This window comes from Eubalaena glacialis, chromosome 1 (genome assembly GCF_028564815.1).
Source record: "Eubalaena glacialis isolate mEubGla1 chromosome 1, mEubGla1.1.hap2.+ XY, whole genome shotgun sequence".
Lineage (NCBI taxonomy): Eukaryota > Metazoa > Chordata > Mammalia > Artiodactyla > Balaenidae > Eubalaena > Eubalaena glacialis.
Window position 1 is genome coordinate 9,839,231 of NC_083716.1, and position 18,619 is coordinate 9,857,849.

The following is an 18,619-nucleotide window of genomic DNA, read 5'->3' on the forward strand; positions in this document are numbered from 1 at the left end:
ATTCAAAAAAAAAAAATTCGTAAGATATGGTGGCACTAGGCACAAGGCAGCAACTGGCTCTGACACTTGTTTCCTTTAAAAGAGTGAAGTGTTCAATTCACTTACCCTGCCATCCACAGAATGCCTGCATGTGTACTTGAACCTACGGGACATTTAAGTGAGTGCTTGCAGGAAGAAGGTAGAATTGGCTAGGACGGCCTGAAATGGTAACTTTTGAACTGAGACCTGCAGGATCTAAAAATAGGGTGATCACAAGCTCTGTGCCTCAGTCTCCTTATCTGTAAATTAGGGCTATCAACGCGCAGTTGTGGGAAGGATTGGCGATGGAGTAATGCAACAGGTTGGCTCGAACTCGGCGCCCGAGCGCACGACTACGATCCACCCTAATCCTGGGAGGCCCCCGGACCCAATACCGACCGGGCCCCGCGGCGCTGCGACGCACCACGCCGGGCCTCGCTCTCCACTCCTCCCCGCCGCGGACCCCCGCGCTCCTCAGAGGTCGGCCCCGGGGCGCCGAGAGGCGTGGCCGGCCTGCGTGGACCTGGCGGCAGCCATGGCCTCGGTGGTGGAGTACAAGGGACTCAAGGCCGGCTACCACTGCGGCTACTGCGACTCCGAGGGCAAGGCGTCCTGCGGTGAGTGGTCCGGTCGACGGAGCTGGTGCGGCCGCCTTACGTCCAAACCCCCGCACCGCCCGCCGCGTCCGGGCCTTCGCGAGGGAACACCCAGGCCCTGCTCCCCAACTCCCGCTTCTCTTTCCCACTCGTTCCTTCCCAGACCGTTGTCCTTCACGTTCTGTCTCTTGGTCTCATCCTCACTGAAGATGATGGTCCCTCTCGGAGAAGGAGCGGAAATAGCGGAAGGCTGCCCTAGGTTAAGATGGCGCGGGCGGCGTCAGCGCCGAGGGGCTCGGGCGAGGGCCCGGCTGTGGGCGCCCGGGAGGCGCGGTGCATTGTGGGGTGGCGGCGGTTTTGGGCTGGGCCGCGTAGCGTTTGGAGGGTCGGGGCCATGGCTTCCTGGGCCGCGCTTTCGCCCAGCATCGTGGAGTATTTCCAGGGCGAGGATTTCTACCGCTGCGGCTATTGCAAGAACGAGTCGGGCAGTCGCTCCAATGGTGAGTGGGCCGGGCTGGCGGGCGGGGAAGGGCGCCGCGGCCTCGGGGCTCGGCGGTGGGCCGGTGTCCTCGGGGGTCGCGGCGCTCCGGGCCGACTGGCTGGAGGGACGCGCCCTGCCCCTGCCCAGCTGCTGTCTCGTGGAACGAGTGCGGAACGCGGCTCCCCCTGAGTGCAGTGGCTTTCGGAATTAAAAACGGACCTCACGTTTGATTGAGCAGGGAAGCTTCTAGATGCTCATTCTTCTCACAGGTGCTCGGACGTGCGAAATAATGATGGTCTCGCAGTAGCCAAGTGTGGAAATAGGTGTCCATCATCAGTAGGAGACGGTTAAGTACCTGATGGCACGCCTGCTGGGGAGCGCTGTGGCGTGGTCGGTTACGGGGGCTGACCTGTAAGTGCTGATGCTGCTGTGAGGGTGTCCCCGAGGGTCAGGGCAAAACGCGGGGTGCAGGACAGTGAGTGTCGGGTGGTGTTATTGGTGTAGAAAACGGTGTGTGTGTGGAAAACACACGTGCGCGGGCATCCGTGGATAAAATGTCTCTGGAAGAATATAGAAGAAACTAGTGACCGTAGTCGCTGCTGGGGAGGGGCCCTGTTGGTACCGAGGTGCTTGAAAATTTTACCAGGTGCTTGGGTGCCGTGTCATTTCTCCACCCACCTCTATGACGACAAAGCCAGCCTACAGTACCCTTCCCCCCCATGATTCAGTTTTCTTTCGGAAGATTTCTTGTTTGTAAACAGAACATCACGTTTATTTCCTGCCGTGTCGTGCTTTGGCAAAAGTAGACACTTATTTTAAAGAATAATCTAGCATTGTGGAAAATGGGATGTCTGTGAAGATGTAAATTGGGGTGGTTTCCGTATTTAAAAAAATGTATGTCCTACCGTAGGGGAATAATTTGGGTGATTATGGTGTGTCCGTTTACTCGTTAATTAAAAGTGTTTATTAGGTGCATCTTGTGGGTGAGCGGGGGTAGAGTGTAGTATAACGCAGTCATTAGTGACGGTGATGAAGATGAGTTAACGTGAAAAAACACTCTTGGGTTAAACGGAGAACATAAGCAGGATGCAAATAACATATGTGACATGGTTACAGCTCTGGGAGGAAAAAATCCCAAATGGTGACAGTGGTTGCCTTAGGGTATTAGAGATTTTTCCCTTCTCTCTTTCAGAATTTTAGTATTGTGATTATAATATGTATGTAACAAATACTTTATATTAAACATGTCTAAAATTAATATTAGGTCCTTAATTATTTTTCTAGTAATTTTAGTAAGAGAAAATCGATTAATATAGATGTTCTCTAAGTTCTGTGGAAAAAACCTACTTTCAACCTTTTCACTTAGATAACTGTAAATTTCTATCATCTCGATTTTAATAATAATCTTTACTATAGGGCACCCCACCTATTGAGTAGGTAGGTTTTATTATTCCTGTTTTACAGATGAGGAAATTGAACCTCATGGAGTAACTTGGTGTTAATGAGTGCCCAGCAGACTTCTGGACATTTCTGTTGTACACGTACCTGTGCTTTTCTCACTACGCCCTGCTCTGTCAAGCCTGTCTTTATCTTTACATACTTCTGATGCAGTTTACTGTTTACAAGAATAAAATTCACTTTTCTTTACCATTAATTCAGTGTTTTCTCCTAGTCTTCATTTTTTTCATGGTTGCATAATTATTTCATCATATTGATAACATCATAGTCCCTGTAATCAATTTTCTGTTCCTAGGCATTTGGATTACTTTCAGTTTTTATACTTAAAAGGAATATTGCTGTATGTATACTTTTGTCCAGTGTGTGAGACTATGGTGTAAACAAATAAAAATCAGGAGAATTTATATGCACAAGAAAACATTTGCTTTCTAATTCTTCTAAAGAGACCAGGTTATTAAATTATTGGGGATATTATTATGACTTAAAGGTGTGATGTAATTTGATTGCAGTGAGGACCTAAATTTATGTCATAGAGACTGTTGACTAATCCTGAATTGCATGTGATCACTTTGTGTGGTTGATTTTTAAACTTAAGATAAATACATCATGTATTTCATTTGTGTTGTGTATTGTGTCAAACTAACAAGTATGAAGTATGTGCAGACTTTCATTTCTCCAATATGAGCTGGATTTTTTTTTTTTTTTGCTTCAGTATTCATATTTTAAAGATAATGCTTTGGATTTAAAAAAGTAAAAAGTTCCACCTGCTGTAATTAACATGGCACTTATTTTTCAGGCATGTGGGCACATTCCATGACTGTACAGGATTATCAGGATCTCATAGACCGAGGATGGCGAAGGTAAAGGTCCTTAATACAAAGATACTTCTTTTTAAAAAAAATTTATTTATTTATTTATTTATTTATTTATTCATTCATGGCTGTGGTGGGTCTTCATTGCTGCGCGCAGGCTTTCTCTAGTTGCGGTGAGTGGGGTCTAGTCTTCGTTGCAGTGCGCGGGCTTCTCCTTGCTGTGGCTTCTCTTGTTGCGGAGCGTGGGCTCTAGGTGCGCGGGCTTCAGTAGTTGTGGCTCGCGGGCTCTAGAGCGCAGGCTCAGTAGTTGTGGCGCACAGGCTTATTTGCTCCGTAGCATGTGGGATATTCCCAGACCAGGGCTCGAACCCGTGTCCCCTTCCTTGGCAGGTGGATTCTTAACCACTGTGCCACCAGGGAAGTCCCAAAGATACTTCTGAAATTACTCAGGTTCTTCTTATAATTGAAAAATATTATTTGCCTTTAAAATGTTTTCTTGTTGTTGGAAAGAGGTTTAAGAAAATTTTTATTATATTTTGTGTGTAGAGATTTTTTTCTCCTTTTAAGGGTGTTTATTAGGAAAATTTCACATATGTAGAGAGAACGTTATAATGAACCTCACATACCTATCACCAAGCTTCAACAGTTGTTAACATTTTGCCAATCTTGTTTCATCAATTTTCCTTGCTCCTTTCAATGGACTGAATGTTGGTGTCCCGTCCCCAAAGTTCATAGGTTAAATCCTAACTCCCGGTTTATGGTATTTGGAGGTAGGGCCTTTGGGAGGTGATTAGGTCATGACGATGGATGGGATTATGAATGGGATTCTAGTGCCCTTATAAAAGAGACCACAGAGAGCTCCCTTGCCCCTTATGCTATGTGAGGACACAGAAAAGATGAACCAGGAAGCTTGTCTTCACCCTACATTAAATCTGCTGGCACCTTGATCTTGGACTTCCCAGCCTCCAAAACTATGAGGAATAAATTTCTGTTGTTTATAAGCCACTCAGTCTATGGCTTTTTTTTTTTTTTAAGTCTTTATTGGATTTGTTACAATATTGCTCTTGTTTAGTGTTTTGTTTTTTTGGCCCTAAGGCATCTTAGCTCCCTGACCAGGGATCGAACCCACACCCCCTGCATTGGAAAGCGAAGTCTTAACCACTGGACCACCAGGGAAGTCCCCTCTATGGCATTTTGTTATAGCAGCTCCAGCAGAATAAGATACTCCCCCCTTCCCCTCCTCCCACAAAATTATTTAAACCAAATTGCAGATATCATGTCATTATACCTGTGTTATGTGTTTCTAAGAAGGATTTTCTTTCTTAACGTATCCACAATATCATTACCATACTTTCCAAATTTAATAATAATTATTTGATGTCGCCAGTTACCTAGTTTTGATTAGATTTTCTGCTTGTCTCAAAAAATTTTTTTTTATAGTTGGTTTATTTGAATCAGGATTCCCTTAAGGTCCACACATTGCCTTTGATAGCTGAGTTTTTTGGCAGCTATTTTTATGTAGATGATTTTAGAATAACTATTAGGTAAGGTTCCTTACATAAGTATGAGCAGTATTAAGTGCCCTGTGCCAGTACTCCCCAGAAGTCATGGGATTGAGCACAGTAAATGAAACTTCACAGCTTTCCTTAAACGTAATAATGACGCCCAAAATGTAGATAGATATAGGTCAGATGTTGAAAGACTTCGTGTGCCATGCTAAGGAGATTTTGTGGGGTTTTTTTTTAACGGTACAGGGGAGCTATTGAAGGCTTTTATGTCAGAGAGAAAAGTGATGGAATTTGTGATTTGGAAATGATCATTCAGATAGCAGAGAGGTGTCTGAGCGGGTGATTCTGAAGGCAGGAACATTAGTTCCAGAGATTATTGCGGTGTCCATATGGGAGATGGTGAGGACCGCTGTCATGGTCAGTAGCAGCGACTGTATATCAGGAGATGGATTGGATGCATCATAAGACACATTTATGAGACATTTTGGAAGTAGATCGTTTGCTGGCAGGATACGGAGGTGCGTTAGAGGGAAGCGTCTAGGAGGACTCCCAGGTTTTCGGCTCGGGAACGGAATTCACGTGTGTTTGCTAAGGCTGCCATGACAAAATACCACAGATTGGGCAGCATGAGCAAGAGAAATTTATTTTCTCACAGTTCTGGAGGCCGGAAGTCCAAAATCCAGGTCTCTACAGCTTTGGTTTTTCCTGAGGCCTCTCTCCTTGGTTTGCACCTGGCTGCCTTCTTGTGTCCTCATATGATCCTTTCTCTTTGTGTGTGCATCCCTAGTGTTTTGTTTATTGTTCCTTTTTATGTCCAATTTCCTTTTCTGATAAGGATACCAGTCAGATTGGATTAGGGCACATTTAAATCTGGACAAAATTCAGCTCGTAAATTTATGACTCTGCATTAACTGAGATCCAGAAGGCATGGAAAGGATTAGATTGGTTTGGGGGTTCATCGTGCTGGTGCCCATGGAACCCCCAAGTGTGGATGTCATAGGCAACAGCACACATCAGTCCCACAGCATCCTGGGCAGTTTTCTCTGACTGCCCTTTTGCTCTTGAGGGTGGGTGGTAGATCGAGGCATGGGAGGGATTGCAGATGCAGATGAGAGGGTAATTGAGGTGATTAACCGTGGAGTACATATGTAAATGTTTAGAAAAGAAAAACCTGGACTCTGGTCCTTGGTATACCCACGTTGCAAGATCATTTAGCTTATGAAAAGTAACTAAACCTAAATGTTTTTACACTGTTGATTAGATTTTTACCCTAATTAATTTTGTACTCCTGTACTAATCTACTTTGCTACATATGAGAAATGTGTACAAACTTAACAAAACTATTTTATAATTTTAGAAGTGGGAAATATGTGTACAAACCTGTCATGAATCAAACATGTTGTCCTCAGTACACAATAAGGTAAGAATTTTGATTAATATAATATATTCTATTAATATGAAGATTGTGTATAATATTTTAGTAGAATCTTGCTTTTTAAAGTGTCTGTTTCTGTTCTAGGTAGACATTCTTCATAAGAAAAGCAAACAAGTTTTTTTCTACATACTCATACTATATTCATGTGCCGATCAGTAGCTTTTAATAATACTGTTTGGTTTAGATATAAATATGGTAGAAAAAGTACACTATTTAGCAGTCTAGTCAATCATACATGAAATATCGGGAGACTATTGGCAAATACTTAAATTAGTTTTAGATATCAAATTTTTATCAGTTTAGCTTATGGCTTTGCAGTTCTCTAGTGTGTTACTTGACACAGTGGTTTCATTCAGGCAATGCCACACGATCCTATATAAGGGAGAGGAGGGCTGACACTTAATCTGCATCTATTCAGAGTCTAGTTTTCTTCGCTGGAAAACTCGAACTAAAAGTCTGTTTTCCTACAGAGTGTTTGCTTGATTTTTCTTAATATTTTGTGTTTCCCCTGTGCCCCCCTTACTCTGCCCTAACATGGGAGGATTTTTCCCTTCTCTGATTATGAAGGTCCTCCTCTTGCCCTCCCTCTTCCCCTTCTTCTGGTAGAAAATAGGGAAGGTACGTTAACATTGTGAAGCATATGTCTGCAGTTTCGATGGGTATGTATACTCTAGATAAAAAAGCAAACACAGTTGTGTCCATCATGCTTGGCAGGTCCTCACAGCTGTCTCCCTTAATTACTCTTTTTTTTTTTTTTTTTCCCCTTAATTACTCTTTACTTGTTTTGGGGTTGTAGACTGTTTTGAGAATTTGACGGTTGCAGATCCTCTCTGCAGCAAAACAAAACAAGACAGGGAGCTGTATAGACAAAAATAATGTAACATCTAACATATTAGTTTTAGTGTGATCACTGACTTTGAATAATTCACTACTTCCTGGTTAAGAATCCTTTCTCTTACGTAACTGGTCAAAGGACTGGTACAATAAGGAGAAAAGATGGACGTCTGGTTTGCTGACAGCATCTCATTTAGTATAAAATGACAGAGTAGCTTTTTCAGCTTTAGTGTTTATGAAGTGGTGACGTCTTTAAAGACAGAAGTCATTTTCCTTCCGGTAACAATTTATTATTGGATTATGGCTAGAATTTTGTTGAAATAAGTCTGAAATTGATTGGCCTGAACCCTGAGAATCTCTATTCAGAAAAGGCCAATTTCAGTGTGTTAAAGAAAAAGATAAAAGCATTTATAATTTACTGGGTGCCTGTCTCATACAGAACACTATTCCAGGTATGTTGCCTTTATGAAAAGGGATTCAATTAACATTGCAAGACAAGTAATTATAAAATGTGACTTTTTTTTTGCATTTTATAATTTTACATGGAATCAAACATTTCCTGAATTGTTACGCTTTTTTTTAAACAATATACACAAGAGTGGAAGCTTTTTTTTTTTTTTTTTTAAACATATTTATTTATTTATTTGGCTGCGCCGGGTCTTAGTTGCGGCATGCGGGATCTTCCTTGCTGAGTACTGGCAGGATCTTTAGTTGCGGCATGTGGGATCTAGTTTCCTGAGCAGGGATCGAACCCAGGTTCCCTGCATTGGGAGCACAGAGTCTTAACCACTGGACCACCAGGGAAGTCCCTAATTGTTATTCTTTATACAACTTTATTTTATATGTTGATCTTTTGGAGTCATTTTGCATATTCTTTTGGTTATTTTACTTTGTTTACTACAGTAGTTGCAGTGAGGCCTTATGTAAAGGCAAGGTGGTCTAGCCTACAGCTTAGCTTCTTGTTAGGCAGATGCTAGGACGTGTCCAGTATGTGAGTAAAAATGAGGATGAACTTCCCTGTCTATGAATTTTTTTTTTAATTTTAATTTTTATCAATATTGTATATGCTAACAATTTAAAGAATCAAATAGTTGTATAAAGCTTATTTTGCAAAATAGCAGTCCTCTGAAACCCTCCCGCCTGTCTCATTTTCTGTTTCCCGGTGCAGTCACTTTCAAATCATTTAACTGATTCTTCTGGTTTTTCATCTCTATCTTTAAGAGACATGCTTATATAATTATAATACTTGATTTTTTAAAAATTGGTTTTCTTCATTATCTCTGGGCTTCTCTCTTTGAAAGATAAGGATTTAACTTTATTTCACCCCTCTTCCCCTGTCACATTCAAGCTCCTATTTGTCCTCGTCCCAAACTTCCCAAATTAGAAATATTATCATTTTGGATAGATGCAGTCACCTCATTATGGCTGTGTAAGTAGGCTTCACAGCTCAGCCATGTAGTAGTCCATGATTACTGTCTCTTTCCTGCACAGGTTTTTACTTTCCCTGGTGTTGATTATTGTCATTTTTGTTTGCGTAGTCTTCTAGGTTCCTATTACCAGTTTATCTAAAAATGCTCCCTAAGAGGTGTAAATTTCCTCTTGGTATGTTTAGATGCTTCAGGTACTCTATCATTTTTATCTTCTTGATGAAAATCTCTTGTGGAATCTTCTGACCTGCTATGATCTGGACAGGTTGCCTCTATGCCTGATGCATCACTGTCATCCTAGGATCTCTTTTTTACTGTCATCTTGAGGATTCTCTTTGGGTCTTGATTTGGATCTTATCTCTTCCACCCTCTTTCTTGTATTTATTATTCCTTCATTTTAGTGAAGCACATCTTCTAATAGCTTCTTGAGAAAAAGGGCATAAGAGGTAAGTTTTTTGAGACTTTGTCTGAAAATGTTTTCATTGACTACTCAAACTTTACAGTTTAGCTAGAAACAGAAGTGTAGATTGAAAATAATTTTCCTTTAGAATTTTGAAAGCTTTGCTCCATTGTTGTCTTACTGCTGTTGAGCAGTCCAGTGACATTCCGATTCTTGTTCCTTTGTCCAAAACATGTTCTTCCTCTTTGGAAGTTTTTTTGTCTTCAAAGTTCTGATGTTTCATAGTACGTTTGGCAGTGAGTCTGTTTTCATTCATTGCATATGGACTTGAGGGACCCTTCTTATCTAGGGGCTCCTCCCATCATGTCCTTCAGTTCAGGGAAATTTTCTTGTATTATTTTGTTGATCCTCTCCTTTCCATTAACTTCTTTCTCTTCTCTGATGTCTTTATTCAGACACTGGAACTTTTAGACTGGTACTCTAATTTTTTTTTTCTCTTCAGTTTTCCATGTCTTTTGGGAGATTTCCTCACCTTTATTTTCCAAGTCTTCTGTCTTCTGTTTAACTTTTAATTTCTCTTATTATATCTTATTATTATATTTTTACTTCTAAGAGGGATTTTTGTTCTTGGACTCTTAAATTTTTTGAGATTCCCTTCTTCCTGTATACTGTATGTCTCTATCCTCCAAGTTACTTTCTCTAGGTTTTTGGCACCTATCTTTGTTTTAGAGGTCCTCCTCAAGTGTCTGGTAATTCCAACCTTCCAGCGTCCCATTGGAAATTCTATGTTCCCTGGTGGGTCTCGTTTACTGTGGGCTTTAAGTAGGGTGATCTGGCTAGCCTGTTCTTTGGGAGAATCTCTGAGGTCAGTATTTTTAGTTCTGATCACATTCTGGAAAGAAAGTATCATCTACTGATGTTCTGGGTCTGGGTTGGAGAAGTGGGTCTTGGAGGTCTCAACATTCAGCATGTATACTTACGTTTATACTTATTGTTTGCAGTACACTTCCATTCCTTTCAGCTGTGTCTGTATCCCTCAAGTAAGAGGCCTTATTTTTCCCTTTTCTGAAAAGTTTGCAGTTTTCTGCTGGGTTGTGTAGGGAGTCATATGTGCAGAGTGGGGGAGAGTATCAGATATATAATCGCTTCCAAAACAGACTTTCAGGGGATCTTCCTATTTTCACTCTTATCTCCCAGGGTATCAGGTGTGGCCAATCCCTGAGACTTTTAGGGGTAATGTAGAGAAAATTGGATATTATTTTGGCTTTTCCTACTTTTGGCTTAGGATTCAACTTTTCTTTGGTCTGCTAAGTCAGTTATCACTTGTACATCTGCTTTCTAGCTTCCAACATTTCTCCCATTTTTTTTTTCCTAGTGGTTTGTGTCTTTTTCTTTTTTTTATAATCCTTTAACTGTATTTTTGTGAGATTTGGGGTGGGATTAGAGGCTACATTAAACCCTGTCTTAACCCAGAAATCCCAGTCATGAGCTTTGCCTCATTGTGCTGTTATTCCGAACTGATTTTATTTCTTCACAGTTTGAGTTCACTTTTTAAATGTTTATTTTGCTTTCCTAGGTGCCGACCTTTACAGTTTCAGCCATCAAAATCTCACAAGAAGGTTTTGAAAAAAATGTTGAAATTTCTGGCTAAAGGGGAAATTTCAAAAGGAAGTTGTGAGGGTAAGATGAGATGGGGGTCTAAAAACTGTTTACCTTAAATAGATGTTTCTTTCCAAGGTTCTCACTTTCAGTCATTTCTTAGATAGGGGAAGGAGGTCCAATACAATCAGGTAGTACTGTTACTCTGATGATGATGACCGCTCTTAGCACTGCTGTTACTGTTACCACTGGCCCCCAAATCAAGGATATGGGGAATATATGCCAGGGAAAGTCTAGCTTGGGAAGAAGAAAGGACCATTTTAGAGATGTGATTTCCTGGAGTTTATTGAAATTTTAGTTTTCACAGTTCTTCGAGAACTCTTAATTTTATTTGATCCTAATAATATCCTTATGAAGTAAGTAGAAAGTGATACTGTCTCTGGAGAAATAGATGCTTATCTGCAACTCACACAAGATTGCATAATCACAATGCTGAGTGAAGCTCAGAGTTTCCATGTTTGAGTAAGGTTTTTAGTAAATTATATTGCCTGAAGTTGTCTCTTATTTTCTGATGAATTCTGAATTGTGAGTGAATTTCCTAAAAGATCATTAGTAACATTTAATTAACTTGGGTTACAGATACTTTGCTTTTTCAGGGTTTTTGCTGCCTTTATTTTTTTTAATGTTTTCCTATAGGCACTACCTAATACATGACCATAAGAATTGGGAATGCCACCCATTCTTAGAGCTCTTTCTCACTTCTGCCATAGGAAATGCCTAACTCTGGGAGCCTCCCACCCCAGTCTCAGCTTGTTAATTCATTCCCCAAGTATGTTTTGAACGCCTACAATGTTCTAGTCCCTCTTTTAAGCACTGGAGATACAGTGGCCAGCAAAACAGGTTTGTTCTTTGCCCTCATGCACTGTCCTTAACAGAGCAGAATTCAGGACAACTTGGAGCAGACTTGGCAACAAAGAGGGCAGAAGGCTCTGGGTCATATTGGAAACATCAGAATTTTGGTGTAGCTCTGTTTAGTGTTGTCAGTATATAACCTTAAAGGTTAAACAGATTTTCGTGGTTAGTCATTATGCAATTTTTTTTGGCAGCTGGGAATCATGTTCTGAGTTTCAAAAATTAATACTTAGATAAGTTTTGAGGATGCTGTCCCTTTGTAAATTGAGGATTGCCTGTTTTTTTATGTAGCTTTTACATTTGGTTTTTTATTTGACTTGTTGTAGGCTTCTGAATTATTTATGTCTGCAACTCAATTCATAGGAGTGATGTACTCATTAGGGTAAGAGACTAAACAGCTGTAACAAAGAGACACCAAAATGCAGTGACTAAAAAATGATAGAAGTCTGTTTCTTTCCTCACATTACAGTCCAGTGTGGGTGTTCCAGGTCGGCCTGCAGCCCTGCTCCCCCCCTTCCCGCCCCCCCGCCATTCTGGGACTCTCTTCAACATGTGATTTTCAAGGTCGCTCTGGTTTTTACTAATCGAGCCAGTGGGGAGGGGAAGGGATGGAAGTTCAGGGTTACAAATTTCCTTTAAAACAAGTGAGGCAAAATTGAACATGCCAGTTTGGTTCTGCTCCATTGGCGAGAGCTTGATTACACCTTGTGAAGGGGCTGGCATGCTCCCTTGCCAGGGTGCCACAGTCTTCACCGCAGCCCTGACCTTGGAAGGTGGGAGAATGGATCTGGTAGACACGCAGTCGTCTCTGCCACATTGGATAAAAGGGGGCTTTTTTTTCCTGCGTGTATTTTAATTGTGTCACATGGCCTGGCTGATTTACTTTGATCTCTTTTGATTTGTAGATGAGCCCATGGAGCCCACCATGGAGGATGCCGTTGCCAGTGACTTTGCGTTAATAAATAAATTGGATATACAGTGTGACCTTAAAACGCTCAGTGATGACCTCAGAGAGAGCTTAAAGAGTGAAGAGAAGAAGAAAGGAAAGAGCTCAAAGAGCGAAGAATCTAATGAATTAATCCAGTCACAAGATACTGAAGAGAAGTTGGACTCTGGTGAACCATCACATTCAGTAAAAGTGCATACAGTTCCTCAGCCAGGTATTGAAAGTTTGTTGTCAGGCCATATTAAAGTTGTATTAAATGATTTTCTTTGTGCTTGAGACATTGTAATCCCTGGACGCTCTCATGAGCTAAAAAAGTGAATTACTCATGAAGTCTGTAAAATAGATCCCTGTTTTATATACCTTATTATTACCTGGATTTAGGTGAACAAATTGTTTAAAAAACCTGAAATAATAGCCTTATTATCCCCTAACACAGACATTTTGAAAGAGTTCCATTTCTTTTTACTACCTTAAGGCCTTAGAGGTTTGAGAATCAAATTTTTGTCAGTGAGAAGGTATGGTGCTAAACATTTTAATTTTTAGTGTTAAATGAGACAAAGTAAGTCTTAGATAATATGTCCGAAATATAGACATTGTGAAATTCTTCACTTTATCATTAGATTTTTTTATGCAATCAAAATTAATTTTGGTTTGAAAACTTCCAGATTAAAAAGAAAAATTTCCAGGGAGTTCCTTGGTGGGCCTAGTGGTTAGGATTCCAGGCTTTCATTGCCGTGGCCCAGGTGCAGTCCCTGGTTGGGGAACTGAGATTCTGCAAGCTGCTCAGCCAAAAAAAAAAAAAAAAAAAAAAAAAATTCCACATTTTGATATTTAATCTCACCTTTAATAAGGTGAGATTTCTTTCTGTATTATCACTTATAAAAGAATTAGGCTTAGAAAATTTATCCAGCGTTAAATGGATTTATTATATATATGTGTGCACGTATGTATGACTCTTTCAAAATTATTTCATTAAATGTCAATTTGCATAGTTATTATGCTTCAGTTCTTGAGTTTGTTCTTATATTTATTTATACAAAATAATCCAAGGGAGAGATTTTTTAATATTATTTTAGTTTTTTTGTTTAAATTATAAGTTACATGTGTTAAAGCACAGAAAACTTTGCGTTTTTATTGAATAGTTTTTTTTTTAATCTAAAGATCTCATGGCATTTAAATTGTTCATCTGAGATTTCATCCTAATTGATAAGAATAGTCCAATAAAATATTTTGAATGGTTTAGATAATTTCTTTCAACTCTTACTCTCTTGGGCATTAGGGTCGGTCAGTTTGTTTACTATTTTTATTTTTTGTTATAAAAATTACTTATAGTTTATAAAATTTGAAAAACCTTCATTTTGGAGAATTTCAGAGACAAATGTAGACTGAATATTGTAATGAATTTCCAGGTACCCTTCCCTCATTTGAAACAGTTATTGACTCATGATATCCACTCTTTTTTTTTTCTTCTAGTTTTACTGAGTTATAATTGACATACGGCACTGTATAAGTTTAAGGTGTACAGCATAATGATCTGACTTACATCGTGAAGTGATTCTCACAATAAGTTTAGTGAATATCCATCATCTCAGATGGGTACAAAATTAAAGAAATAGAAAAAAATTTTTTTTCTTGTGAAGAGAACTCAGGATTTACTCTCTGAACAGCTTTCATCTATAACATATGGCCGTGTTCATTATATTTATCATGTTGTACATTACATCTCAAGTAGTGATATTTATCTTACAGCTGGAAATTTATACCTGTTGACTTGCCTTCATCCAGTCTCCCCCTTGACCACAAATCTGATCTCTTTGTCTATGAGCTTGTTTGTTTGTTTGTTTGTTTTTGAAATGATGGCCATTCTTACTCTTCCAGTATTGTATTGAAGCAAATTCCAGACATTATATCATGCTGTATTTCAGAATGCATCTCTAAAAGCGGAGTACTTTAAAAAACATTCACAATACCGTTATTGCACCTAAGTAAAATTCCTTAATGTTGCTGAATATCCATTATTTAAATTTCTAATTTTTTTTTCAGTCTTTCTTTTTTTTATTTATTTATTTTTGGCTGCGTTGGGTCTTTGTTGCTGCGCGGGCTTTCTCTAGTTGTGGAGAGCAGGGGCTACTCTTTGTTGTGGTGCGCGGGCATCTCATTGCGGTGGCTTCTCTTGTTGCGGAGCACGGGCTCTAGGCACGCGGGCTTCAGTAGTTGTGGCTCATGGGCTTAGTTGCTCCGCGGCATGTGGGATCTTCCTGAACCAGGGATCGAGCCCGTGTCCCCTGCATTGGCAAGCGGATTCTTAACCACTGCACCACCAGGGAAGTCCCAGGTGTACTGATTTTATACTGATGATCTGTTTTCATTCTGCTGAAGGAATTTATTGATTTGGGGAAATCTGTATCCCCTAAATAAACTGAAGTCCTAATTTGCTGTCCATTGCAGTTTGCAGTGTGACAGTACATAAATATAGTGTGAAACAATCATGGTAAGGATTGCTTAGTCCAGTGAATTAATTAGTGTAAAGATGACATAGGTGGTCTTTCATTAAAATACTGAAAAGTTGTTTCTCAGTTCACTCTAGATAGTTTTATAATTTGCTCATAATTTTAAAACTTTGGTAGGAATGTAATTTTGAGTAACTGTTAGAGAATGCAGGTATTTTTCCTTATTGCTATTTACGGGATGTTGATAGGTAAAATGAAACATTGTTTTAGGTATTGGTGATACATATAATAGCTAATAAAAATAGATGACCCTTTTTTTTAATTGGAGTGTAATTGCTTTACAGTGTTGTGTTGGTTTTTGCTGTGCAGTGAAGTGAATCAGCTATATGTATACCTACACCCCCTTCCCTCTTGGACCTCCCTCCCACTCCACCCCCCATTCCACCCATCTAGGTCGTCACAGAGCACCGAGCTGAGCTTCCTGTGCTTTATAGCGTGTTCCCGCTATCTATTTTACGCATGGTAGTTTATATATGTCAATCCTAATCTCCCAATTCGTTCCACCCTCCCCTTCCCCCCGCTGTGTCCACATGTCTGTTCTCTACGTCAGTGTCTCTATTCCTGCCCTGCAAATAGGTTCATCTGTACCAAAAAATAGATGACCCTTAATTGAACAGTGGATACAGTTTTATGAGCTGCACATGCATTAACACATTTAATCCTTAGGAACTCCACTGTTAGGACTGGTTATTATCTTTCTTGTACAGACGAAGAAACTTGCCCAAGGTCATCTAGCCAGGTGTGACAGAGCTCACCTCAGGTAGCCCATGTCAGCGTATGTGCTCTTGACCAATAGGCTGTTGTGCCTCTCAGGACAAATTTGAGAAAAGACGCATTCCCTGGCCAAAGAAAATTAATTCTCTAAGGCAACAGAGTGATGGCTAATTATAGAATTAGTTTTTTGTTACTGGTTTATTAGACTTATTCAAAGCTTTTTTTTAAATAGGTAAATTTTGTTTTTAGTTGGAAAACATGTAGTGAAGTTGTATTATAATATGGTCTCACTATCACTATTTTCTCATCAAATTAGTTTCTTTTGACCAGGTCTTGTTCTCTGTCAAGTCCCTTAACACTCTATGTCTTAATTTTCTTCTCTGTAAAATTGATTTTTATATGATTTGTGAATACTGTTTCAGGATCCTAAATTTTTAAAAAAGCGTTTTTCTTTATTTAATTAGTGGCTTTTAAAAAAATTACAAAGTTATGTTTAGTGTTAGAAAAATTGGAGAAAAGAGAACACTACAAAAAAGAAGGAGGAGGAAAGTCCTTTTTTTAAATTTCTAAACCCAAGTAAAATGACTGTTAACATGGTGGTATATTTCTTTCCAGGTTTTTTCCTAAATATTTTAATTATATATATTTATGCATAATTTTTTTAAAAATATATTTTATTTATTTACTTTTGGCTGCTTTGGTTCTCTCTTGCTGTGAGTGGCTTTCTCTAGTTGCGGCGAGTGGGGGCTACTCTTCGTTGTGGTGCGCGGGCTTCTCATTGTGGTGGCTTCTCTTGTTGCAGAGCACGGGCTCTAGGCACGTGGGCTTCAGTAGTTGTGGCTCGTGGGCTCTAGAGCGCAGGCTCAGTAGTTGTGGCGCACGGGCTTAGTTGCTCCGTGGCATGTGGGACCTTCCCAGGCCAGGGCTGGAACCCGTGTCCCCTGCATTGGCAGGTGGATTCTTAACCACTGTGCCACCAGGGAAGCCCATGTTTTAACATTGAATAATGACAAATCCCCTAAAATTTCTACAGCATTTAAAATGGCTGTTTGATATTCTGTTGCTTATTTTAAAAATTGTGTAATTCTATAATTGAGCATTTAGATTATTTTGAGGTTTTCATTTGTGTTCGTTATTTGCCTCTATCTCTTATGATTTTCTTGGGATAGATTCCTTGAAAACAACTTCCTAGATTAAAGGGTACTCACTAAAATTTGTGGTTTGTAATAGTAAAAATTGTTATATTTTAAAGGATTATCAGTTTGATATTTGCTCTTTTAATTAAAACAAAACTCTAATTGGAGCCAAACTAATGAGACCCCCTCAGTTAGATAGAGAAGGACACAAATATCTTGAACTAAGCAAGGATATTTTTTCATTAAAAAAAACCTGCCAGAGTATGTTCTGGGATCAGTCCTCATTTACACCTGGTTCCTAATCATTTATCTCTGTCACCAGTGATAAATGCTTAGGTTTCAGAGAAATGTCCCTCAGAAATGGGCTGGAGACAGCAGTGTCGTGAAGCAGAAGGTATTTGATTATGTTCTTTTTACAAAGGCAGAGAAGTGGATGAATATGTTAAAGAAAATGTTTCAACAATAAGAGCTGCCTGAAAAGTTTCTGTTACTATTTACTTTCTCTGGCAGTTCTTCTTCGAAGGTAGAATTTAAAGATCAACTTAGGGGTCTACACCATGAGCCTCTGAAACGTCTACCCAAAGCTAACCTAACAGTTGGAACTCTTTGTACTGATTTTGTGGAACCTTTGAGACCTTTAAAAAATATTTCTAGAGCCAAATGTGATTGGTCTAATATTTTGAAATTCTTTTTTAGGCAAAGGGGCAGATTTGAGTAAGCCTCCATGTCGAAAAGCAAAGGAAATCCGGAAAGAAAGGAAAAGATTAAAACTCATGCGGCAGAACCCAGGTGGAGAACTGGAGGGTTTCCAGGTTCGGTGTCAGCCACCGTCTTTGTTCCCACCAAAGGCTAAATCCAACCAGCCCAAGTCACTTGAAGATTTAATTTTTGAATCTTTACCAGAGAGTGCATCACACAAGTTTGAGGTACTTGGAGGGTGTTTTTTGTTTGTTTTTTTCTTAGTTACTTTGTTTTTTTTTCACTTGAGATCATACAGTTGATGTTTTGCTGTTTATATAATGGGAAATTAAAGTGAACTGGGATGGAGTGGCATTTATATTTACTAAGTTAATTGCTACTTGAGAAAAACCTTTTTTTTTTCCTTTAAGATTTAAAAAAGTAGACAATTGGCTACCAAAGTTGTGAAAATTCTAGTTTTAGTGTGTTATTATTTGAGGTACTCTGGCTTTTTGTATCTCTTGATTGAAATTTAGTAGAGTGAAAAATAAAAAATACTGTTTTAAAATTTCATTTTTGGCAGTTTTGGTTTAGGTAAGGAAAGAGAATAGATCACAGTAGGCAAATCACTGTTTCATCCATTCGAATATTCTGATCTTGATCAAGGCAGCAAATGGTATTACATATGCAAGCCAGCAGTTAGGAATTAACTAAACAGTCCTAAGTGTACTACTATAATCCTCTCATTAATTCCCCCCAAACCAGTTTAGGCATAGTGTGAGTATGCCTAGTCTTTAGAGTATTCCTCTTATGTTTCCCAAATTGATTTATATTCCAGGTTACGTCTAGATTTTTCAGTATTAGTTTGGTATATTTATAAAATTTTTTTCTAAAACATTAGCCATAATGATTTTATTATATGCTCCTACTTGATTAATAACTGGTCAGCCTTTGAATTTACAGCTTAATATAATCTAAGAACATCACTTATCACTGAAAACCTGATATTAAACATTTACTTCGGTGCAGTTTAAATCTTAGGACAATATATATTATCAGATATAAGTGTTAACAACTTTGACTATTATGATTCCTTGGCTACTCTGTTTTGGTATTGACTTTCTCCTTCCCAAATTGTAAGGAGAATGGAACACA

The 18,619-nt window shown here is 39.3% G+C and overlaps 1 protein-coding gene across 8 annotated transcripts in view; it reads left to right on the forward strand.

Moving 5' to 3' along the window:
* Positions 1-315: 315 nt before the first annotated feature.
* The window catches only part of ATE1 (arginyltransferase 1), a 169,757-nt gene continuing 151,453 nt past the window's right edge, over positions 316-18,619 (forward strand). For 4 of the 8 annotated variants that reach the window (XM_061187570.1, XM_061187785.1, XM_061187580.1 and 1 more), the window contains exons 1-6: positions 316-635; positions 3,350-3,413; positions 6,231-6,293; positions 10,546-10,649; positions 12,386-12,640; positions 17,483-17,712. In XM_061187570.1, coding sequence (XP_061043553.1) covers positions 332-635; positions 3,350-3,413; positions 6,231-6,293; positions 10,546-10,649; positions 12,386-12,640; positions 17,483-17,712 — 1,020 coding nt within the window. In that variant the 5' untranslated portion in view covers positions 316-331. Of the gene's footprint in view, positions 636-943; positions 1,115-1,364; positions 1,507-3,349; positions 3,414-6,230; positions 6,294-10,545; positions 10,650-12,385; positions 12,641-17,482; positions 17,713-18,619 lie in introns of those variants that run through there. The other 4 variants (XM_061187865.1, XM_061187941.1, XM_061187719.1 and 1 more) reach the window with 3 other exon arrangements.